At 38.0% G+C, this 27,165-nt stretch overlaps 1 protein-coding gene across 1 annotated transcript; it reads left to right on the top strand.

The window, feature by feature from the left end:
• The first annotated feature begins 8,313 nt into the window (after positions 1–8,313).
• LOC143607192 (uncharacterized) lies at positions 8,314–9,588 on the top strand. The gene is made up of 3 exons (XM_077082725.1): positions 8,314–8,656; positions 8,784–9,013; positions 9,102–9,588. The coding sequence occupies exons 1-3, from the start codon at positions 8,314–8,316 to the stop codon at positions 9,378–9,380; spliced, it is 852 nt and encodes a 283-aa protein (XP_076938840.1). The 3' UTR covers positions 9,381–9,588.
• Positions 9,589–27,165: the final 17,577 nt, after the last annotated feature.

Here is a 27,165-nt window from a genome sequence, read left to right on the forward strand (position 1 = left end):
AGTGAATAAATAAGGCGGACGAAACGAGTGATGATGCTGCAATAATAAGAGAAGAAGGTCGACAGCTTGTGTGTGTATGTTAAATGTTAATGTGAATGTGGTGGGGTTGAATGAAGGTGGCTGTGGCTGTGGCTGTGGCTGTGGTCGCATTCGAGTTATCATTCAACAAACTTTGAATTCAATGCCTACGCTTTCCTTCCATTTTCTTTCTTTTACCCTCTTTTTTTAATTTATGAAAAGGATGTCTTTTATTTTTTTCTTTTTTTTAATACTGTTTGGATCCAGCCCTGATATCCGATTGAGTCTTCCTAAAACATACTTTTGACATTTCATTTCTGCCTCACTCAAAAACTCTATCAAGAAGGAAACTCATTATCGATGTAAGAAACCCCTTTAAATCATGTTTCAAACATGAAACACCACCCCATACCATACCATACCATTAAGCAATAATTCCAATTACATGTCTTTGATTTGAAATAAAGGTTTACAACTTTACATTTACTTTCTATTTTTTTTAATCTTATATTTGTGTATTTGTATTTTAAATTTAAAACATTATGAAAAGTTGGATATTTGTGAGGAAGTCATATGAATTTACTATATTAAGTGAGTCACGAATTGCATAATAGTCTAAATAATCACTTAAATATGTATATCAGATGACCTTTAAGTTAACGGTATCAAGATGCTGAATAATGCTTTATCTTTTTAATCTTCAAGTCATTGTATCAGGCATTCATGTGATGTTGAAGGATGTGGCTCGGTTTTGGATAAAAACTAGATCACCGGTTCCTTTTCTGTTGTATTTTTTAGTTGTTTTCCTGTTTGTTGTTGGGTGGGCTTCGTTTGGTTGGTCCTAATTTGTGCCTTCTGTTTAGGCTTGTTTATAATATACTGTCGATCATAAAAAATCACTATCATTAAAAATCACTAATATAAAGATTACATGAGATAATAACAAAATATACATTTAAATATCCTAGTTTTGTGAAATATTCGAATGTATCACCTTATAAACAAAAAATCATTTGTGTTCAAAGTACACGGAATTAAGTGAGCTTAAAAGCCTGCATAGTGTACAAGTTCCTTAACTTTAATAGATGATTAGTGAACATGGGACTAGTGAGGTTAGAGGTCAACCTTCCTGAGCCATTGTCATTTGGCTTCATGACCAATAGCATTGGTGAACACAAATTATCTTAACTAAATATGGAAGGAAAAAAAAATGAAATATTCACGTAGTAATCAAATTTTCAAAGTTTTCCTATAACAATCATTTCAAACTTTTTTATGAAAAAGGTTTTTATTTTTATTTGTTATTTGTATTTTATAAATGTACTTTTTTTTAAAAAAATTTAAGTATATAAAAGTTAGTTTTTTTTTAAATTAAATGATTATATGGTAAAGACTCTTGTATTTAGGAGTGAAAACTAAGGTTCAACACCTAAAGAGTAGATTTTCTCTTAGTAATTTAGAAAAAATAATATATTTTTTTAAACCGTAACTTTTCATTCAACATAACAAAACCAAAAATCCTGCTAACAAGAATCAGCCGTAACATAGGAACACTTTTGCAAAATAGACATTTTTCATTTGTTCCAATTGATATTCAAATCCTTTTACCTATTCTTTATTTTTATTCATAAAAACTTCAAATTATAATATCTTCAAGGATGTTCTCAATTTTTACGAACTTTAACTTGTTTAAGCCTTCCAAATACCATAAATTTTTTTAAATATGTGTCTACACCCTTTAACAAAAATGCAAATATGAGGGAATTTAATAAAGTAACACTTAAGCAACTTGTATTCTCTATAATAATAATAATAATCCCTCGTAGTATCCAGAACAACTTGTGTGGACTGTGGTCAACTGGTCCGTGGTCCAACCACGAATGAACCAAACCGCCCCGAGATCAATTCTCAAATTCTTCGTGCACGTAATTTGAAAGAACCTAATTCGTCCACTTGTTACATCTACTAATACACGTGTCTGGTTATGATTAAAAAAATCAGTATCTTGTTAGACTATCTCCATCAGCAATCTCACAATCTCAATCTCACATTATAAAATTAATTTCTCTCTCTTCAATCTACAAAATTTAACCCACTCCAATCTTTTACTCCCATTAACAACCCAATCTCATCTTTTTTTTATTAAATAAATTCAATTTATAATTAGTTTTGATTAACTATATAAAATTTTATATAAAAAATACGATTTTTTAAACACACTCCATTTTTAACGGAATTTATACCGGAATGCTTACAAAAAAAACTAAGAAAGACTGTGTTTTTGATTTTTTTAAAAAATCAAATATAATAAGTTATAAAACAAAAACCAAAAAATACATATATAATTAATTGGTGAGAATAAAAAAGAAAAAAAAAAGAAAATTACATCCACTCACATTTTGACATGTGGTCACAAGTTGACCAAATTTGAGATTGCAATCTCATTTGAGCCACCGATCGGATTGCCTAATTAAATTCATTTTTTCTTTTTTTCTTTTTAAATAAATTGAGGGTTTGCAATCTTGGATTACCAATGGTTGTAGTCTTACCAAGCCAAGATGGCTGCCCGTTGAATTCTATAACTTTGACATGTTTAGATGGAAACGAAATGAAAGTGAAATAGAATATTAGTTCTTTTCATTCTGTGTATTAGAAAGAAAGTTCTAATTCCATTTTCAAGATTCATTGTTCTTTGAGAATAATACTTCTATTAGGAGCCAGTTAGAAGCCACAAAACATAGTCCTAATTTCTGTGTTTGGGATTGTATATTTAAGTAAAAAAGAACTTTTTGTTAAAAGACCTTATTAACTTATGATGTTTTTTAAAGAAGCTTTTAAAAACATGTTTGGATTAGCTTATGTGTTGGGGAGAACCAAAATGACTAAGAATGAAACTCTTTTTTTTAAAGGATTGTATTGGGTTTTGAGTGTTGGAAGGGTGTAATAGGTAAATCAAACCCATTAAGTTAACAAGTTACAAATTCCCAACTTTTTAAAGCCTCTTTATTTTGCCTTCTTATTAAGTTAAAACCCATAAGGCCTTATGGTTTGCCAAACACCTTATACACATTATTAACTTTTCACAAAGTTTATAAGTTATAAGTTGATGAAAATAAGCAATCCCAAACACCCCCTTAGAAGGCATGTTCTTAGTGTTCATCGTTCTTTGCATAGAACCTGGTAGGCTTGATACGGAGGAATGATGTAATGGACGAAAGAATGAAATAAATATGTAAATGAATGAATAATTATCACTCTATTGAGATGTTTGGCTATCATTGTGAATGAAATGAAACATTACATTGTGTAGTTTGGTATGCAGGAAAATATGAAAGAAAAAAATAAAAACGGTAGTGAGTGGCAGTGGTCGTAGGCAGTAGTGGCAATGGTAGGTCGTAGGCGACGGTGGCAGGTGACGGGACGTAATGGTGGTTGATGGTCGTGGTGGTGGTTGGTGACGGGCCGTAATGGTGGTTGGAGGTGGTGGCAGCATCAGTGTTGGTGGTAGGAGACGGGTTGTAATGGCGGGCGTCGAGCGATAGGTGAGTGTGTGGTGTTGGTGGTAAGGGTGGCGTTGATGGCGAGTAATTGGCGGTGGTGACAGTGGTGGGTGGCGGTGTTGGTGTTTTAGGGGGGATTGAATGAAGGAGGTAATAGGTTATTATATTCCACTGTTCAACTAAACATTTTTTTTTTCATTTTCCTTCAATAGTCTGTTTTATTTCATCTCTCTTTCATCCATACCAAATACTACCCAATGTTTTGAGTTTGATAAAAATGGTGAATTGATGAGTTTGTGAGAAAAGATTTATGTGATAAATAAAACGGCTTGCAGCCAAATGGTATCAAAGTAAGAAGAAAATGTGTTTTTATAAATGGTGAGTGTTCAAATATTATTACCGGTATATGTATTTTCATTCTCAAAAATAATTTTTAAAAAAATATATGGGAAGTTTATTAAAAAGACGGAAAGGTAGAGGGCAACTAAGAAATTGGAATTTATAAAAATAATTCCGTTTAGACGTGATATGATATTTACAACTTGGCATATGTGTCGGCTACTTTGAACTTGCACTTGATCATCACGTTTCCTAACTTGACTCTTATTTTGGAATGGTGTGATCATTTTGGATTTTTTAATTATATTTATTCTGGTCATTGTTTATGTATATTTGTTTTGTAACTACGCTGAGTATTAAGCATGACCCAAAATGAATTTATTTTAAGGTTTTACAAGCATATAGTTTTATGTATAGTTTATTATAACTTTCCCTAATGCAATTGTTAGATTTTTATATGATCACCAATAATGATCTTTCATTGTTTAAGAGAAGATAATTTTGAAAATTGTAGGAATTTGAAAACGAAATGGGTCAAGTCAGGTAATGGGTTAAATAGATTGCTTTAAAAGTATCAAAATGATTCGTCGTTCATAATCATAACAAAAAAGAGTTTGGGTGCAATACATGTTGTTTTGGAGAAAAAACGTATAAGAATAGGTTTATGTGTAATGACTTTTTTATGGTGGCTAATGGCGATGGAGAGTGGAGGTAGTGGCGATGACAAATAAAGAGGCGGTGTGTAAGCGGCATAGGTGACAATAATGGTATAGATGACAATATGGCGACAGGGTGGCGGCAAGAACATTGGGGTTGGTGGGAACAGTGGTCATATTGGGGACAATCAATACATTGTGTTGTAGATTATATCAGTGGTGGTTTTGATCTATTGAGACACGTTATAAGTTATCAACTTATGCAAAAATCCCTTTTTACTCTTTTAACCCATTGTATACTAGTATACCTAACTCATCTTAATTGCCAACTAAAAATTACTCGAATTTTTTTTTTCTAACAACCAACAAGACTTTATTAAAAGAACACCAAACCAACGCCAACAAGTAGCTAGCCCAAAACCAGTATATATCTACAAAAGACAACCATCAGAAAAACAACATAATAAGTAACCAAATAATCAAATTACATTTAGTCTCGGAAAAAGTGGTGCCACATTGGTGTTTGATGAACTTGTAATTTTGAGTCCGCTCATTTCGAGTTGATCACCAAACAATGTTTCAGACATTAAGTTCATGTTCATAAATCATAATGTTCGGTACCAATTTAATAAAAATGAGCATATTGTTAGCTATATGAGGCTTGGAGTTTAGCTTGATAAGGTGTGGACTAGAAATTTGAAATACCATATTTGTTTGGTTGTTGGACTTGTAAAAGCCCAAACAAACCTTAAACTAAAAATAGTCATTACACTCTTACCTATTCTGTTGTTTTGCTTGTATATAAAAGATGACAAAATAAGATGATTAAAGCATTTATATTTAATTTGCTCGTGAAAATTGGAAAGGTGTTTAGTTTTCTTTTATATTAAAAATAGCAAGAATGTTTCTGTTAACTTTAATAGTTGGTTAATCTAAGAAATGTAGTCAGTAAGTTATATACAATTTTATTTTATGATATTACCTTCCTATTATATTGATTATTGAATCCATGTAAGAACCTGACAGGTTAGAAAATATTAATTTTGTCATTTATAAACATTGTACGGTTTTGATTTTTATATTAATTCAAAAAACTATAGACAGACTTTTACTAATGTTGTGATTTCATTAGGGTACCTTAATCAAATGTGGCTGAAGGTGATGGCGATGCAAATACCCTAAGAAAAATATCGAATAAGTGAGATCTCGATAACCTTAAATGAAAATTAATCTGGAGCATGGAGAAATTGGAATTGAGATGGGAACATGTAACATGGATCTAGACTTAAACTCGAACTTGGAACCGAATCAAGGACAAGGGGACATCGACGTCTTGCCTCCCTATTTAGGGTTTGTACATTAGCGGCGAAGGTGACGGCAACTAGGGTTTGCATAGTACTAAAGCCCTGACTCTAATTCTATGCAAAAGATAATGAAATAATAACATATTTATGAGCTGTAATTAAAATGATGAAAAACCATAACATAGAAGAAACCAAAAATTTTAAATTTTGATTTAAGGGTTAGTCCAAATCTCATTAGTATTTACTTGTATAACAGGACTCGAGTAAGACACCGATTACCATCACGTCTATGTGGATACCATTCTTGCCTCTCGTCATGTTAGTTTCGCGAAGAGAGAGAGAGAGAGAGAGAGTTCAAATTTCAAGACTTGTCTAGAAAGAAAAGAATGAACAAGGTAGAAAGAATTGGGGGCGGTCTACCTTCATAGGGAGGGGGTTGAGAGAGAGAGAGAGAGGACATGTCACTTTTTTGCACCCATTTTACACATTTTACTCACACTATCATTACACTTAAGTCACGGTGTATACACATAACCATTTAACACATGAACATGGGTCGAATGATTAATATAAATAATATTATTGGGTACAACACCGTCGTTCTTGGTTGGTCGCGCAAACACACGATCATGTGTTAATTAAATGTATGTTTCCAACTCTACTAATGTTCCGTGATAAATGTTTTAAAAACTAATTTTTAACTCGTACTGGATTGAGGTAAAAAACGGTACAACCAGGTTGTGCCGGGAGGTTCAACCAAGACAAATAGTTTATCCTGTAATTTCATATAAATGCAATTTCAACATAAAAATAACCTAAATTTAGATGACTCCATAATAAAAAATAATTCAAAATAAAAAAATACAAACGCACTCAATTTTTTAAATATAATCTAAAAGTTTACTCGTTTCAAAGTTTATCGCCATGTTAAACCACATCATTTTCACACCAATTTCATAACCGCATCATTACTTTATTTTTACATTTAGAATAATTAAAAAAAAAACTACAACCCGATACGTTTTAAATACACAAACGTAAGAAGTTCTATATTTTGAACCAACTATGTTTTTAATTAAATTTATATCAGAACGTTTGTAAAAAAAAAAAGAACAAACAACATTATATAATTATTTTATTAAATTAACGAGTACAAGTTATTACACAAGCATCCCAGGCACGATGTTTCACACAATAGAAACTGGCCATACGCCCATACCAACCACACGAAGGTTTCATGTACCCACATATATCTATAATATATATAAATGAAGATATAAAAATCCTACGTGTCGCAATGTGGTCGTTCCTTCTTTTTTTGAAGTCACCAGATTTGCTTGATTTTTAAATGGAGATTTCTCATGCATTTGACCCGAATTCATGGGTTACCAAACCCAGATATTCCTTAAACGGGTTATAACATCTCATTAAATTAAAAATTATTCTCACCAAATTATTGATGTAAAAATCCTATAAAATAAATATACTAAAAAATTAATATCTTATTTATTTTATAAAAGATATATATATTATTTAAATTAAAAAACCAATTTTATAGTAAAAAGAAAATAAACGGGTCATGGGTCTCATCAAACACATATAACTTTTAAACCGGGTTATAATATCTTATTTATTTATGAAACAGTTTATCATCAAACCATAAGTATATTATTAACTTTCATACAGTAAAAAAACATAAAAATACAAAAATTAAATAAACATAAGAACAAATAATATAAAACAACCCTCGTAATACGGGGGATAAAAACTAGTAGTCTTATAAAGATGAATATTACTATTTGCAAACCTTCAAATAAACCTTGATAGACTACAAGCTCTTTATGTATTTTTTTTTATATATGGTAAATATATAAAACTTAATATTCTATTATTGCATTTATTAATTGATATACTACATTTTTTTACTTGATTGATACTGTATTTATTATTTATTTGAAATTTGAAGTACTCTAGATACGGGTGTGTTAATTGTAACAAATGCAATAATGTAAATTGCTACTTTTTTGTATATTATTAAAACAACAAAGATGTAGACAAGTACATCCTTTGACCAATTGACCAACACGGTCATTCTCGCATCGACAAAATGTTGAAAGATTAGTTTGCCGTCTAATAAGTCATGTTCCATCTTCTTAGGTTGTTCACGTGATCGGTAGTTTCGCACACTCATATTCATATGGCAGACCAAAAAGAATGTATAACTTTTGAGTAGTCATAATCATTTTAGTTTTGCTTCTACACGTTTTTATATTTATTCTATTATTAGAAATTTAGATAGTTGCACGAAATTCATATTTAGTGTGTTGACTTCAATGTTGACCCGACAACTTTGACCATGGACCATAGTTGTTTGATGTGAACTCAAGTGGGCTTTCAGATCCACTAAACAGCAGCCAGGTGTCATAGTCCCACTAAATCAACACTTTTCACTACTTTATAACTTCTACACAACTTCCTCAAACCACATACAATACAATGGCCAATCAAACAAATTCTCCTACACTGGAGCCATGGCATAACTTAGCCGGAAAAGTTGTCATGGTCACCGGAGCATCATCCGGTCTCGGTAGAGACTTCTGTATCGACCTGGCTAAAGCCGGATGCAGAATTGTTGCCGTGGCACGTAGGATTGACCGCCTCGTGTCTCTTTGCAATGAGATTAATAAAATTGAACCAACAGATGATGCTGGAATTGTTCGAGCGGTTGCGGTGGAGCTTGATGTCAGTGCCATGGGTCCCGACATTAAAGCCTCGGTTAAAAAGGCGTGGGACGCTTTTGGACGTATCGATGCCTTGATTAATAATGCGGGCGTTAGAGGTAATTAAATAATTTATAATTTACAGTGTAAAAGTCATAAGTTACAACTTTGTTGTAAGTTACATGTTATAAAGTTACAAATTATATTCACTGATTTAATAATATACATTTGGGTTACAACTTATAGGTAACGTGTTGAGTCCATTGGAGTTGTGTGAAGAAGAATGGGACGGTACCGTTAGAACAAATTTGACCGGAACATGGTTGGTGTCAAAGTATGTATGTATACACATGCGTGACGCGAAACAAGGGGGCTCGATAATTAATATTTCTTCAATAGCGGGTCTTGACCGCGGGCAGCTGCCAGGAGGTCTTGCTTATTCTTCTTCGAAAGCCGGTGTGGTCACATTGACAAAGGTAATATTGATTCTTGGATTTGTGTTTAAAAGATTTGTTTGTGGTTGTTTTATTGCTGTAGGGATTAAATTTTTAATTGTTTGATTAGGTAATGGCTATGGAGTTAGGTGTGTACAAGATCAGGGTGAATTCGATTAATCCGGGACTTTTTAGCTCGGAGATAACCAAAGGTTTGATGGAGAAAGAGTGGCTCAACAATGTGGCTCGAAGAACCACTCCGTTAAGAACATTTGGCACGGCGGATCCAGCCTTGACTAGGCTAGCGCGGTATCTGATTCATGACTCGTCCGAGTATGTTAGTGGCAATGTGTTCATTGTCGATGCTGGTGCAACGTTACCTGGTGTACCAATTTTTTCTTCGCTTTAGGATAATGAGTTGCACTTTAAATATTGAGAAATCATGTTTTATTTATTTATTTTAGAATGATTAAATTTGATACGATTATAAAACGTACAAGTGATTGTTAAGTTTGTTATTTAGAAATTATATTATAAAAGGACATGTTTTAAGAACAAATCATATGCGATATGTTTTAAGATTAAGAAATTAAATAACCGTATACTTTATATTACCATAGTCAATGAGTATTAATTGCTATTTATTATTATTTTTTTTAATGGTCAACGAATCATTTAAAAGCAATATTGGTGAAATTCAGCACATCGGGATACATTCGCCTCTGAACTGGGAAAAACCATCATCTAGAGCTTACACCTGTGAACATTCGTCAGAAAAGGCACGACAATATATTGAGATAAAACTCATTTAGTTCAATACTAATGGTCTTCGCCTACTCGCTCATTATAACCAAGTGTCGCGAAAACTAAATGGTATTAGCAAGAATCGAACCTGGGTCACGTGAGGTTACATGAAACCTCATGTCTCTATCTGACCATTCCACCACCAGCTCATTAATATCAGTTAGTATTAGGTGTACACGAAACAGATATTAACTTATATTAATGAGTTAATATCATTATATTTACATATTTTCCTAAAATACAATTAATATCATTATAAAAATTGTATTTTAGGAAAATACGTAAATACAATTTTTATGCCCTTGATGTACAATGCTTTTCAAACATGATTTGAGGAAATATAATGAAATTGCCAACTAAATATTAAATTTAAAAGCTCTAAAATAAACATATATATAATCTTTAGGCTTAAATGTCTATTATATATTTACATGCATGTTAGTACGTTATCAACATACCGTCCAAGTCCAACCGTTTGAACATCCTAGGAATGTGGCACATGGCTTCTTTAGGCGAAAAGGCCGCCGTGTGGCATAACATGTTCTAGTGAACGGTGAGAGGTCGAACAAATGTTTTGTCTGACTATAGACGGGTTTCAAAAATAAAATAAAAATACAACTTTAAAAATCAAATAAATTTACTTATATTTTTAAGTTAATATCCACCTACTACCGGCAAAACACCACTGGTTAAAAGAAAAGTTAATTCAAATATTTAATTTAATGCTAAAAATATTTCTACTAATTTAAAATTTAAATATGGAAAAGGAAAATAAAATTAAGAACTTAAAATAGAATTGATGCTTTCATGTGAATCTTGTCACCATGGGTAGCCTACTAGCCTTAAATGTGTAAGTTGTAACCGTTCAAAATTAATAAACATTAAATGGGGGGTTCAACACAAGCCATCATTGGGGGTTGAATTGGTTGCCATATAAATGTGTAACTGTTCAAAATAATAGATATTTAATGCAAGGATGAGTTTTAAGTTACATGAATCCAAAACTATCCTAACCATCAAAATCAAATCTTAGAAACAAGTGATACGATAACATGATCAAAATCAACTCTTGAACAATCTTCTAGACAGCATAAGTGAAAAACATCTAAAGCTAATTTTCGTAAAAACACCATGTCCCTCTAACGAGACACATGCCCACACGCGGCTGACCATATAAGTAATATATGTCTTTCAACATCATTATCGTTTGCAACTTGTGTATCTCCTTACACCAATACACTCGCAAGCAGAAATGGTCCCTTAATTACTTTATTTGTCATTAACATGCATGATTTCTGATATCCATATGGTTACACGATTATGTAGATTATTTCATATAACTTTATACTTCAATTTGTAATCATGAAATATTTTGGACCACAGTGTGGCTATATAAATGAAAGTCAGGCAACTATGTATAATGCCTTACATGTTACATTCTTATATAAGCAATTTTTTTAATGGTCCTAAAGGTTAGGTATCGGTAAGAAAAGTTGTAGCGATGACATTAAACCGCACTAAAAGCAACCTTGAAAACCTTAAACCACACATACACGTTAAGCACAGTAACTCCCGTGTGAAGTGAAATATAAAAAATTCTCTATTAGATTTTTATTTAGTTTGTTTTTCTAAACAAAAATAAAAATTTTATCTGGTTGATTGATATTCCAACTTTACCTGGCTCTGATACCAATCTGTCACACCCCGTTCGTAATTGGCGGAAAAACCGAGGCGTGGCGACGGGGTCGTGATTGATTGAGCACAATAGATTTAAAAGTCTAAATGCATAAACTTAAAACATGTCAACATTTCAACAATTCAACAGGTAGCAAATTCGTTCCATTACAACAGATAATGCTAACATCAATCCTAAATGTCTTCCATCTAAGGCCTCTATCAGCTATTTGCTACTTCCTGCTTCATTTCCTGAAAACATGTAACAAAAACGTCAACTACATAAAGTAGATGAGTGAATTCATAGGTTTAAGGAAAAAGGGATTATACACAAGCATACTAGACTAAGTTGTAGGGGTTTATATATAGGGAGTACCATCGGCTAACCCACCACTCCTACAACTTATCCTACCATGCTTGGGTATAAAGCCCGGTTTTAAAAAGGTTTGTAAGACAAGACAAGCGTACCAGACTAGGTTGTAGGGGTTTATATATAGGGTGTACCATCGGCTAACCCTCCACTCCTACAACCTACTCTGCTAAGCTTGTTTATATTTGTAAATCCAAGGTATAAAGATAGGTTAACTAATAATGTAGTGATAAGCCCTACACAAGCATACTAGACTAAGTTGTAGGGGTTTATATATAGGGTGTACCATCGGCTAACCCACCACTCCTACAACTTATCCTACCATGCTTGGGTATGCTTATCAACTCAACCAAGACTGCAAGAGTTATGTATAATGATCCCAAGTATTATTCCCATGCATACAGGTGTAATGATATCAAGGATATATGTATAAAGATACCAAAGAATCATATGTCACCATGTCTTGATGATAATGATGATAATGCATAATGATCACACGAGACCTGACATCAACCCACACAAGACCACACGATGCTACTTGATTTCCATGATGGTAACCCAAATCGATCACTTTGGATACCATGAGAGAATTCTAAGGCGTCCACTTTAGTATCTCTTGGATTCCTAATCGATCACTTGGGAAATCCTTCGGATTCTTAATCGAACACTTAAGAACCCCATAGGTCACGTGTATTCTAAATCGAACACTTTAGAACCCCACATCTAGTGACGGCCTGTCTACCAATCGACCACTTGGAGACCAAACATATGCACTAGTGTGACCTATACTGCCTATGTTCACACGACCACTAGACTGTCCAATGAATGATGTGTTTTCATGATAATGTATAACGGGCACATGACTTTGATTTCCAAACGTCCATTGTTCCCTAAGCGATCAATGATTCCCATGTTTACTCCTGAATAACTGATTAGACATACACAACTTCCGAGAAAGTTAAGGTATGAGTAACCTGCCATGATTACTTGTTTCCCCAATGTTCATTGTTTGCAAAAGATTTGCCAAGAATGTCTATGATAAAGAATGTTTGAATAAATGAGTTTTGTCAAAACGTGTACAGTTACCATGTTTCCACCCCAATGATTTTTATAAAATTTTTACTGAAAAGTTCTAGCTCGTTAAAACTTATGAACTCAGCTAGCCTTGACCCGTAGGTAACCGAAACCCGAACCCGATAGAACCGAGTATATAAGCGTAGTGCAAGAACAAACTCCACCATTTTCTTTCATCTCTTCCACACCCACACCCAAACACCCCAATTCTAGAGAGAGAGTAGTGAGAGAAAGTTGTTCAATCCAAAATTCGAGTTCACCAATCTGTTTATTGTTGTTTTTGGTAAGATCTTCTTGAAAATCATACGTTTTTATCATCAAATCCGGCCCCGAATCGAGCAAAAACCCCAACTTATGTTTCAAGTGTGTTCTTGGTCAAAAATCGTCATTTTTGGTGTCAAAAAGCATACTTTTGTTGTTATAAACGTTAGGAATCAATAGCCCTATGGATTCCGAGCATTTCCTTGTATAAAACATTGATTTTGGGCGAAAAATCATGAAAATCGTCAAAATCCGGTAGGTTTCTCCGTCATCTGGCTTGAAGGAGTCGAATAGACCCCTATTCGGTCTAACCATCTCCTATTCGGTCGAACAAGAGACCATTCGGTCGAACCAGTGGGCAAACGAACAGACTAACCGAATCAGAATACACATTCGACCGAATACGATTGTATTCGACCGAATGTACATCCTACTCGACCGAACGAGTCCTCAATCGACTGAACGTGTTCTTCCCAGCCCCTTTGACCGAACCAGTACCATATTCGACCGAACAAGTAGCTGATTCGATCGAACCTGCCCTTATTCGACCGAATGTGCCAGAATCAGCTTGTTTTCAACTTTAAATCTTGGTTTTTGCTCGAGGTCGCGTAGGCTTATACTCTTAGACTTAAAGCGTGTTGTTAACCTATTATGTCCTTGTCTAGACTTAGAGGATCGACGTTTGGCAGCACTCGACCACCCTAGCAACCATCCCCGGTCGTAATTGGCGGAAAAACCGAGGCGTGGCGACGGGGTCGTGATTGATTGAGCACAATAGATTTAAAAGTCTAAATGCATAAACTTAAAACATGTCAACATTTCAACAATTCAACAGGTAGCAAATTCGTTCCATTACAACAGATAATGCTAACATCAATCCTAAATGTCTTCCATCTAAGGCCTCTATCAGCTATTTGCTACTTCCTGCTTCATTTCCTGAAAACATGTAACAAAAACGTCAACTACATAAAGTAGATGAGTGAATTCATAGGTTTAAGGAAAAAGGGATTATACACAAGCATACTAGACTAAGTTGTAGGGGTTTATATATAGGGGGTACCATCGGCTAACCCACCACTCCTACAACTTATCCTACCATGCTTGGGTATAAAGCCCGGTTTTAAAAAGGTTTGTAAGACAAGACAAGCGTACCAGACTAGGTTGTAGGGGTTTATATATAGGGTGTACCATCGGCTAACCCTCCACTCCTACAACCTACTCTGCTAAGCTTGTTTATATTTGTAAATCCAAGGTATAAAGATAGGTTAACTAATAATGTAGTGATAAGCCCTACACAAGCATACTAGACTAAGTTGTAGGGGTTTATATATAGGGTGTACCATCGGCTAACCCACCACTCCTACAACTTATCCTACCATGCTTGGGTATGCTTATCAACTCAACCAAGACTGCAAGAGTTATGTATAATGATCCCAAGTATTATTCCCATGCATACAGGTGTAATGATATCAAGGATATATGTATAAAGATACCAAAGAATCATATGTCACCATGTCTTGATGATAATGATGATAATGCATAATGATCACACGAGACCTGACATCAACCCACACAAGACCACACGATGCTACTTGATTTCCATGATGGTAACCCAAATCGATCACTTTGGATACCATGAGAGAATTCTAAGGCGTCCACTTTAGTATCTCTTGGATTCCTAATCGATCACTTGGGAAATCCTTCGGATTCTTAATCGAACACTTAAGAACCCCATAGGTCACGTGTATTCTAAATCGAACACTTTAGAACCCCACATCTAGTGACGGCCTGTCTACCAATCGACCACTTGGAGACCAAACATATGCACTAGTGTGACCTATACTGCCTATGTTCACACGACCACTAGACTGTCCAATGAATGATGTGTTTTCATGATAATGTATAACGGGCACATGACTTTGATTTCCAAACGTCCATTGTTCCCTAAGCGATCAATGATTCCCATGTTTACTCCTGAATAACTGATTAGACATACACAACTTCCGAGAAAGTTAAGGTATGAGTAACCTGCCATGATTACTTGTTTCCCCAATGTTCATTGTTTGCAAAAGATTTGCCAAGAATGTCTATGATAAAGAATGTTTGAATAAATGAGTTTTGTCAAAACGTGTACAGTTACCATGTTTCCACCCCAATGATTTGAAAAGCTTAAAAGAAAAAAAAGGGGGCTATGAACTCACCTTGTTGGCTAAGTATGGTTGCTAGGGTGGTCGAGTGCTGCCAAACGTCGATCCTCTAAGTCTAGACAAGGACATAATAGGTTAACAACACGCTTTAAGTCTAAGAGTATAAGCCTACGCGACCTCGAGCAAAAACCAAGATTTAAAGTTGAAAACAAGCTGATTCTGGCACATTCGGTCGAATAAGGGCAGGTTCGATCGAATCAGCTACTTGTTCGGTCGAATATGGTACTGGTTCGGTCAAAGGGGCTGGGAAGAACACGTTCAGTCAATTGAGGACTCGTTCGGATCGAGTAGGATGTACATTCGGTCGAATACAATCGTATTCGGTCGAATGTGTATTCTGATTCGGTTAGTCTGTTCGTTTGCCCACTGGTTCGACCGAATGGTCTCTTGTTCGACCGAATAGGAGATGGTTCGACCGAATAGGGGTCTATTCGACTCCTTCAAGCCGGATGACGGAGAAACCTACGGGATTTTGACGATTTTCATGATTTTTCGCCCAAAATCAATGTTTTATACATGGAAATGCTCGGAATCCATAGGGCTATTGATTCCTAACGTTTATAACAACAAAAGTATGCTTTTTGACACCAAAAATGACGATTTTTGACCAAGAACACACTTGAAACATAAGTTGGGGTTTTTGCTCGATTCGGGGCCGGATTTGATGATAAAAACGTATGATTTTCAAGAAGATCTTACCAAAAACAACAATAAACAGATTGGTGAACTCGAATTTTGGATTGAACAACTTTCTCTCACTACTCTCTCTCTAGAATTGGGGTGTTTGGGTGTGGGTGTGGAAGAGATGAAAGAAAATGGTGGAGTTTGTTCTTGCACTACGCTTATATACTCGGTTCTATCGGGTTCGGGTTTCGGTTACCTACGGGTCAAGGCTAGCTGAGTTCATAAGTTTTAACGAGCTAGAACTTTTCAGTAAAAATTTTATAAAAATCATTTTTCAAGTAATCACTTGAAATCTTTTAAATAAAAACCTTTTATTTTTCGAAAACACAAAATTAATATTTTTTAAACATAAAAGTTCTTTTTATGAAATAAACATTTTTAGCTGAAATAAACAGATTTTCCAATGATATGGATTCCGAACTTATCGTCCAGAACCCAAAGTGTATAGTTTCCGATGATTTCTTGATTTTAGTTTACCAGTCAAATTCCAGGGCGTTACATCCTCCCCAACTTAGAGGAATTTCGTCCCGAAATTTAGATTTTTAGTATACTTGATGCAACGATGATTAAGATTACATGATCCCATGATGACCACTATGCGCCACTACTTCTAATATTCGTCTCAGATACCACCCAAATCAAGCTGAAGGGGCTTATATATAGGGTGTACCGGCGGCTAACCCACCACTCCTTCAACCTTACTTGAGTGTCTCCTTCGACTCCTATTAGGTTAATGACACACAGGACGACACACTATTTTCCACTACAAGGCATCACCCTCAAGCTTTACATCAGACATATTCATTTCGGATTGAAGGGGTTTATATATAGGGTGTACCAGCGGCTAACCCACCACTCCTTCAATCTTCTGTGAATAATTCCCTCAATAATTCTTGAATTTAATGTCTCACAGCTGCCACGCTAACTATAAGTCCTAATTCCAAGTTTCGCTTCAGACATATTCAACTCGTGCTGAAGGGGTTTATATATAGGGTGTACCAGCGGCTAACCCACCACTCCTTCAACCTTTGTCGAATAATTCCCTACACAAACCTTGAGTTCACGACTCCTAGTTGCACAATAGCATATTGCTTATACACGTATACACCTGTGACCTTGATGCAATTATATTCCGGACTATAATTACGAGCTCACCTTGTATCAATGTATAAACTCTATTGCGTGCGGCTAGAAAATTTGACACGACACCACACACATACACACAACCATGCTCCATGAATGCTAGAATGATGACAAATTTTGGCTAAATGATGTATAAATTCCCAAGGTTTATATGATTGAGTAGATATGACTTGTGCTTTCCAGCATGAGCCCTGAGTAGCCAAAATTTGTGGATGCAAATAAAAGAATACTTATAAGCATAACAAGGCAACATGATATTCATTGAATAACACAGTTATTTGATACATGCTGCAGATTTATATTGACTTCTAGACAATTAGATTACAAGAATATAGACTAAGAGAACAGATGAGGGTATTTCTCCTTCATCTGATCTTCGCGTTCCATGTAAACTCGGGTCCGCGTTTGTTATTCCATCGAACTTTCACAAGCGGTATGCGGCTACAATGGACGTTTGGAAATCAAAGTCATGTGCCCGTTATACATTATCATGAAAACACATCATTCATTGGACAGTCTAGTGGTCGTGTGAACATAGGCAGTATAGGTCACACTAGTACATATGTTTGGTCTCCAAGTGGTCGATTGGTAGACAGGCCGTCACTAGATGTGGGATTCTAAAGTGTTCGATTTAGAATACACGTGACCTATGGGGTTCTTAAGTGTTCGATAAGAAATCCTTCACACCGTGACGGGAAACGATCTCACGAATGTATACCCGCGCCAACTTTTCCGTAGTGTAGTCTTCACGACCGGGATAAAGTGGGTGGATTTTGTTAGAATGTCCACAATAACCCAAATTGAGTCATGACCGCTAGGCGTCCGTGGTAGCTTGGTGATGAAATCCATAGCTAACTCTTCCACTTCCACTGAGGAATAATAGGTTGTTGAAGTAGCCCAGACGGCCTTTGATGCTCTGTCTTGACTCGCGAACAAGTCAAACATCTCATCACGTACGAAGCGATATCTTTCTTCATCCCGGGCCACCAATAATGGGGTTTAAGATCTTGATACATCTTGTTGCTGCCTGGATGAATCGAGTATCTGGACTTGTGGGCTTCATTTAGAATAAGCGTCTGAAGAGGCTCAGAGTTCGGGATCCACGCTCGGTCAAGAAATAGAGGATGCCGTCTGACTTGGTTTCGAATTTCTGCTCGGCTCCACATGACAAAACGCCCTTGAGATCACCATTCACAAGCGCTTGATTCTGAGCTTCACGAATTAAGGAAGGAAGGTTGGATTGAATCCGAATAGAGTACAGCTGGGTCCTTTCTTTACGACTCAATGCGTCAGCCACCACATAGCCTTTCCGGGTGGTAGCGAATTTCACAATCGTAATCGCTGAGAAGTTCGACCCAGCGTCGCTGCCTCATGTTCAACTCTTTCTGATTGAGGATGTGTTGTAAGCTCTTGTGATCGGTAAAAATGACACACTTTGTACCGTACAGGTAATGTCTCCAGATTTTTAGGGCAAACACCACTGCACCCAGCTCCAGGTCATGTGTGGCGTAGTTCTTCTCGTGCACCTTGAGTTGTCGAGAAGCGTAAGCGATGACCTTCCCTCGTTGCATTAAAACGCAACCGAGGCCCTGATTCGAAGCATCGCAATAAACGGTAAAGTCATCGTCACCTTCCGGAAGTGATAGAATCGGTGCATGGCAAAGCTTATTCTTCAGAGTTGGAAAGCTTCCTCTTGATCTTGTCCCCACACGAAAGGTTCCCCTTTCTGGGTCAAGTGGTTAAAGGCAAGGCAATCCTGGAGAAGTTTGAGATAAATCGGCGGTAGTAACCGGCCAGACCAGAAATGAACGGATTTCGGTAGGTGTTTTAGGCGCTACCCAATTTCTGATGGCTTCTATCTTGGAAGGGTCGACGTGAATGCCGTCGACATTGATGACATGTCCCAAGAATTGAACTTCCCTTAGCCAAAATTCACACTTGGAGAACTTGGCATATAGTTGCTCTTTCCTGGAAGCTCCAAAATAAGCCTGAGATGAAGCTCATGATCGGTCCTCGAACGAGAATAAATGAGAATATCGTCTATGAAAACAATGACAAACTGATCAAGATATGGACGGCAGACGCGATTCATCAGATCCATGAAGATGGCGGGAGCATTGGTCATTCCAAAAGGCATAACCATGAACTCGTAATGACCATAACGAGTTCGGAACGCAGTTTTCGGGATATCCTCTTCCAGAACACGCAACTGATGGTAACCAGAACGCAGATCGATCTTAGAGAAAAACGTAACACCCTGGAGCTGATCAAAGAGATCATCAATTCTCGGTAACGGGTACCGATTTTTGATGGTGAGTTTATTAAGCTCCCGGTAGTCAATGCACATACGGAAAGTCCCGTCCTTCTTTTTGACGAAGAGTACTGGGGCTCCCCATGGAGACGAGCTAGGGCGAATGAATCCCTTGCTAAGAAGTTCTTGAAGCTGATTTGATAATTCTTGAAGTTCCGACGGAGCTAGACGATACGGTGCCTTAGCAATAGGGAGAGCACCAGGAATAAGATCGATACGAAATTCCACCTGCCTGCTAGGAGGAAGTCCAGGCAGATCTTCGGGAAAAACATCAGAAAATTCACGCACAACTGGAATGTCCTGCAGTCTCTTGTCTTCGGATTCCTTGAGAGTACATGAGCTAGAAATGCGGGATACTTCTTTCGAAGGTACCGACTGGCCTTTAAGCAAGAGACGATCCTTAGGCATCCACCCGATTTTTCGCCTTGAATAGTTAGAATTTCGCCAGAAGGTAAAGGGATACGAATAGTTCTCGGCGCAGATACTTCCGCGTGATTGCTGGACAGCCAGTCCATTCCCACAACTAGATCGAAGCTTCCAAGACGAAAAGGTATAAGGTCAATACAGAACGATGTGGTGACAAGAGTAAGGGTGCAATTTCGGATGACAGACTTCACTTGTTTGGACTCCCACTAGCAAGTTCAACAGAAAAGGCAGGGTCCAACTCGGAAATTTTTAATTTCAGCAAAGGAACCAATTCGCAAGAAACAAAGCTCCTATCAGCTCCTGTATCAAATAGGACAGACACCCAGATGTTGTTAAGAATAAACGTACCAGTAATAACATCGGGTTTTGGCGTGCTTCGGCAGCTCCAATGGTAAAAGCCCTCCCGCGAGCCGGAGGGATGTTGGTGACGCGGGGGCATCGATTTCTGTAATGGTCCATAGCGCCACACTCGAAGCAGCCTCGAGCAGGGTTAGGCTGAGGGTTAGCATTCCCCACAGCCAGTTGGTTGCCAGGACTCCTGCATCGCTCCACCAGGTGCCCGAATCGTCCACATTCGTGCACTTGCGGCACGACTCTCTAGTTGGGTGATGATAAGAACATAAGTTGCACTTGGGATGTAGCCCAGTATATTCCTTTCTTGGTCTTCCCTGAGCTGTTGTGGCTGGAGCGGGGGCTATGGAGTTGATAGGCGTAGCATCAGTGATTGCAGCTAAGTTGGTCGCTTTCCGCTTCCTATTGCTCCCCTTTTCCGCTTTCCCCTCGGAGGATTTGCCCTTATCCTATTGCAGAACACCAGACTTGAGCTGTTCCCTGGTCAGACGGGCAGTGAGATCGATCGCTGCCTTAAGTGTAGTGGGGTCAACTCCAACCGCAATGTTATATATGACTTTAGAATACACTTATATGCTTGCTATGTGTGGTCCAACATATGGTTTCCTAATTCCATATAACCATTGGCTCTGATACCAATCTGTCACACCCCGGTCGTAATTGGCGGAAAAACCGAGGCGTGGCGACGGGGTCGTGATTGATTGAGCACAATAGATTTAAAAGTCTAAATGCATAAATTTAAAACATGTCAACATTCAACAATTCAACAGGTAGCAAATTCGTTCCATTACAACAGATAATGCTAACATCAATCCTAAATGTCTTCCATCTAAGGCCTCTATCAGCTATTTGCTACTTCCTGCTTCATTCCTGAAAACATGTAACAAAAACGTCAACTACATAAAGTAGATGAGTGAATTCATAGGTTTAAGGAAAAAGGGATTATACACAAGCATACTAGACTAAGTTGTAGGGGTTTATATATAGGGGGTACCATCGGCTAACCCACCACTCCTACAACTTATCCTACCATGCTTGGGTATAAAGCCCGGTTTTAAAAAGGTTTGTAAGACAAGACAAGCGTACCAGACTAGGTTGTAGGGGTTTATATATAGGGTGTACCATCGGCTAACCCTCCACTCCTACAACCTACTCTGCTAAGCTTGTTTATATTTGTAAATCCAAGGTATAAAGATAGGTTAACTAATAATGTAGTGATAAGCCCTACACAAGCATACTAGACTAAGTTGTAGGGGTTTATATATAGGGTGTACCATCGGCTAACCCACCACTCCTACAACTTATCCTACCATGCTTGGGTATGCTTATCAACTCAACCAAGACTGCAAGAGTTATGTATAATGATCCCAAGTATTATTCCCATGCATACAGGTGTAATGATATCAAGGATATATGTATAAAGATACCAAAGAATCATATGTCACCATGTTTGATGATAATGATGATAATGCATAATGATCACACGAGACCTGACATCAACCCACACAAGACCACACGATGCTACTGATTTCCATGATGGTAACCCAAATCGATCACTTTGGATACCATGAGAGAATTCTAAGGCGTCCACTTAGTATCTCTTGGATTCCTAATCGATCACTTGGGAAATCCTTCGGATTCTTAATCGAACAATTAAGAACCCCATAGGTCACGTTTATTCTAAATCGAACACTTTAGAACCCCACATCTAGTGACGGCCTGTCTACCAATCGACCACTTGGAGACCAAACATATGCACTAGTGTGACCTATACTGCCTATGTTCACACGACCACTAGACTGTCCAATGAATGATGTGTTTTCATGATAATGTATAACGGGCACATGACTTTGATTTCCAAACGTCCATTGTTCCCTAAGCGATCAATGATTCCCATGTTTACTCCTGAATAACTGATTAGACATACACAACTTTCGAGAAAGTTAAGGTATGAGTAACCTGCCATGATTACTTGTTTCCCCAATGTTCATTGTTTGCAAAAGATTTGCCAAGAATGTCTATGATAAAGAATGTTTGAATAAATGAGTTTTGTGAAAACGTGTACAGTTACCATGTTTCCACCCCATGATGATTTGCAAAGCTTAAAAGAAAAAAAAGGGGGCTATGAACTCACCTTGTTGGCTAAGTATGGTTGCTAGGGTGGTCGAGTGCTGCCAAACGTCGATCCTCTAAGTCTAGACAAGGACATATAGGTTAACAACACGCTTTAAGTCTAAGAGTATAAGCCTACGCGACCTCGAGCAAAAACCAAGATTTAAAGTTGAAAACAAGCTGATTCTGGCACATTCGGTCGAATAAGGGCAGGTTCGATCGAATCAGCTACTTGTTCGGTCGAATATGGTACTGGTTCGGTCAAAGGGGCTGGGAAGAACACGTTCAGTCGATTGAGGACTCGTTCGGCTCGAGTAGGATGTACATTCGGTCGAATACAATCGTATTCGGTCGAATGTGTATTCTGATTCGGTTAGTCTGTTCGTTTGCCCACTGGTTCGACCGAATGGTCTCTTGTTCGACCGAATAGGAGATGGTTCGACCGAATAGGGGTCTATTCGACTCCTTCAAGCCGGATGACGGAGAAACCTACGGGATTTTGACGATTTTCATGATTTTTCGCCCAAAATCAATGTTTTATACATGGAAATGCTCGGAATCCATAGGGCTATTGATTCCTAACGTTTATGACAACAAAAGTATCCTTTTTGACACCAAAAATGACGATTTTTGACCAAGAACACACTTGAAACATAAGTTGGGGGTTTTTGCTCGATTCGGGGCCGGATTTGATGATAAAAACGTATGATTTTCAAGAAGATCTTACCAAAAACAACAATAACAGATTGGTGAACTCGAATTTTGGATTGAACAACTTTCTCTCACTACTCTCTCTCTAGAATTGGGGTGTTTGGGTGTGGGTGTGGGTGTGGAAGAGATGAAAGAAAATGGTGGAGTTTGTTCTTGCACTACGCTTATATACTCAGTTCTATCGGGTTCGGGTTCGGTTACCTACGGGTCAAGGCTAGCTGAGTTCATAAGTTTTAACGAGCTAGAACTTTTCAGTAAAAATTTATAAAAATCATTTTTCAAGTAATCACTTGAAATCTTTTTAAATAAAAACCTTTATTTTTCGAAAACACAAATTAATATTTTTCAAACATAAAAGTTCTTTTTATGAAATAAACATTTTTAGCTGAAATAAACAGATTTTCCAATGATATGGATTCCGAACTTATCGTCCAGAACCCAAAGTGTATAGTTTCCGATGATTTCTTGATTTTAGTTTACCAGTCAAATTCCAGGGCGTTACATCCTCCCCAACTTAGAGGAATTTCGTCCCGAAATTTAGATTTTTAGTATACTTGATGCAACGATGATTAAGATTACATGATCCCATGATGACCACTATGCGCCACTACTTCTAATATTCGTCTCAGATACCACCCAAATCAAGCTGAAGGGGCTTATATATAGGGTGTACCGGCGGCTAACCCACCACTCCTTCAACCTTACTTGAGTGTCTCCTTCGACTCCTATTAGGTTAATGACACACAGGACGACACACTATTTTCCACTACAAGGCATCACCCTCAAGCTTTACATCAGACATATTCATTTCGGATTGAAGGGGTTTATATATAGGGTGTACCAGCGCTAACCCACCACTCCTTCAATCTTCTGTGAATAATTCCCTCAATAATTCTTGAATTTAATGTCTCACAGCTGCCACGCTAACTATAAGTCCTAATTCCAAGTTTCGCTTCAGACATATTCAACTCGTGCTGAAGGGGTTTATATATAGGGTGTACCAGCGGCTAACCCACCACTCCTTCAACCTTTGTCGAATAATTCCCTACACAAACCTTGAGTTCACGACTCCTAGTTGCACAATAGCATATTGCTTATACACGTATACACCTGTGACCTTGATGCAATTATATTCCGGACTATAATTACGAGCTCACCTTGTATCAATGTATAAACTCTATTGCGTGCGGCTAGAAAATTTGACACGACACCACACACATACACACAACCATGCTCCATGAAAGCTAGAATGATGACAAATTTTGGCTTAAATGATGTATAAATTCCCCAAGGTTTATATGATTGAGTAGATATGACTTGTGCTTTCCAGCATGAGCCCTGAGTAGCCAAAATTTGTGGATGCAAATAAAGAATACTTATAAGCATAACAAGGCAACATGATATTCATTGAATAACACAGTTATTTGATACATGCTGCAGATTTATATTGACTTCTAGACAATTAGATTACAAGAATATAGACTAGAGAACAGATGAGGGTATTTCTCCTTCATCTGATCTTCGCGTTCCCATGTAAACTCGGGTCCGCGTTTGTTATTCCATCGAACTTTCACAAGCGGTATGCGGCTACGCTTGGTCTTCTTGACCTCAGCGATCCATGATCTCGACGGGTTCTTCAACGAAAAGCAGATTGTCGCTAATTCGAACCTCGTCGACGGGAATGTGAAGGACCTCGTCAACAAGACACTTCTTTAATTGCGAAACATGAAAAACGTTGTGAACTCTACTGAGTTCCGGTGGCAGCTCAAGACGATAGGCAACTGGTCGATCCTTTCAAGGATTTTGAATGGTCCAACATACCTAGGAGCGAACTTTCCCTTCTTCCCGAACGGACTATGCCCTTCCAGGGGGAAACTTTCAGCATGACTCGGTCACCAACTTGAAACTCGAGTGGCTTGCGTCGTTTGTCGGCGTAGTACTTATGCCGGCAACGAGCGTCTTTGAGTCGCTGTTGAATGAAAGCAATTTGATCGGTTGTCTCCTGTATTAGTTCGGGGCCGATGATCTGTGAATCCCCGGTCTCGGACCAACACAAGGAGAGCGACACTTGCGGCCGTAAGAGCTTCAAACGGCGCGCATTTAATGGTAGCGTGGTAACTATTGTTGTAAGAAAATTCTGCCAGTGGCAGATGAGCTTCCCAACTACTACCGAAATCGAGGATACAAGCTCTCAACATGTCTTCTAGGGTTTGTATGGTCTTCTCGCTCTGCCCATACAGTTTCTGGATGATAGGAAGAGCTAAGCTTCACACTTGTCCCAAAGGCCTTTTGCAAAGATTTCCAGAACCTGGAAGAAAAACTGCTGTCACGATCAGACGTGATGCCTTAGGCACACCGTGACGGGAAACGATCTCACGAATGTATACCCGCGCCAACTTTTCCGTAGTGTAGTCTTCACGAACCGGGATAAAGTGGGCGGATTTTGTTAGAATGTCCACAATAACCCAATTGAGTCATGACCGCTAGGCGTCCGTGGTAGCTTGGTGATGAAATCCATAGCTAACTCTTCCCACTTCCACTGAGGAATAATAGGTTGTTGAAGTAGCCCAGACGGCCTTTGATGCTCTGTGACTCGCGAACAAGTCAAACATCTCATCACGTACGAAGCGATATCTTTCTTCATCCCGGGCCACCAATAATGGGGTTTAAGATCTTGATACATCTTGTTGCTGCCTGGATGAATCGAGTATCTGACTTGTGGGCTTCATTTAGAATAAGCGTCCGAAGAGGCTCAGAGTTCGGGATCCACGCTCGGTCAAGAAAATAGAGGATGCCGTCTGACTTGGTTTCGAATTTCTGCTCGGCTCCACATGACAAAACGCCCTTGAGATCACCATTCACAAGCGCTTGATTCTGAGCTTCACGAATTAAGGAAGGAAGGTTGGATTGAATCCGAATAGAGTACAGCTGGGTCCTTTCTTTACGACTCAATGCGTCAGCCACCACATTAGCCTTTCCCGGGTGGTAGCGAATTTCACAATCGTAATCGCTGAGAAGTTCGACCCAGCGTCGCTGCCTCATGTTCAACTCTTTCTGATTGAGGATGTGTTGTAAGCTCTTGTGATCGGTAAAAATGACACACTTTGTACCGTACAGGTAATGTCTCCAGATTTTTAGGGCAAACACCACTGCACCCAGCTCCAGGTCATGTGTGGCGTAGTTCTTCTCGTGCACCTTGAGTTGTCGAGAAGCGTAAGCGATGACCTTCCCTCGTTGCATTAAAACGCAACCGAGGCCCTGATTCGAAGCATCGCAATAAACGGTAAAGTCATCGTCACCTTCCGGAAGTGATAGAATCGGTGCATGGCAAAGCTTATTCTTCAGAGTTTGGAAAGCTTCCTCTTGATCTTGTCCCCACGAAAGGTTCCCCTTTCTGGGTCAAAGTGGTTAAAGGCAAGGCAATCCTGAGAAGTTTGAGATAAATCGGCGGTAGTAACCGGCCAGACCAAGAAATGAACGGATTTCGGTAGGTGTTTTAGGCGCTACCCAATTTCTGATGGCTTCTATCTTGGAAGGGTCGACGTGAATGCCGTCGACATTGATGACATGTCCCAAGAATTGAACTTCCCTTAGCCAAAATTCACACTTGGAGAACTTGGCATATAGTTGCTCTTTCCTGAGAAGCTCCAAAATAAGCCTGAGATGAAGCTCATGATCGGTCCTCGAACGAGAATAAATGAGAATATCGTCTATGAAAACAATGACAAACTGATCAAGATATGGACGGCAGACGCGATTCATCAGATCCATGAAGATGGCGGGAGCATTGGTCATTCCAAAAGGCATAACCATGAACTCGTAATGACCATAACGAGTTCGGAACGCAGTTTTCGGGATATCCTCTTCCAGAACACGCAACTGATGGTAACCAGAACGCAGATCGATCTTAGAGAAAAACGTAACACCCTGAAGCTGATCAAAGAGATCATCAATTCTCGGTAACGGGTACCGATTTTTGATGGTGAGTTTATTAAGCTCCGGTAGTCAATGCACATACGGAAAGTCCCGTCCTTCTTTTTGACGAAGAGTACTGGGGCTCCCCATG

This window comes from Bidens hawaiensis, unplaced genomic scaffold (genome assembly GCF_021521415.1).
Source record: "Bidens hawaiensis isolate Kalapana, Puna unplaced genomic scaffold, B.hawaiensis_p1.1 tig00080164_1, whole genome shotgun sequence".
Taxonomy (NCBI): Eukaryota; Viridiplantae; Streptophyta; class Magnoliopsida; order Asterales; family Asteraceae; genus Bidens; species Bidens hawaiensis.

Bases quoted from the DNA above. Each gene is read 5' to 3' on its own strand.
- LOC143607192 (XM_077082725.1), top strand. From the start codon at position 8,314: ATGGCCAATCAAACAAATTCTCCTACACTGGAGCCATGGCATAACTTA. The intron at 8,657-8,783 runs GTAATTAAATAA...TACAACTTATAG, and splicing joins TAATAATGCGGGCGTTAGAG to GTAACGTGTTGAGTCCATTG. The intron at 9,014-9,101 runs GTAATATTGATT...TTGTTTGATTAG, and splicing joins GTGTGGTCACATTGACAAAG to GTAATGGCTATGGAGTTAGG.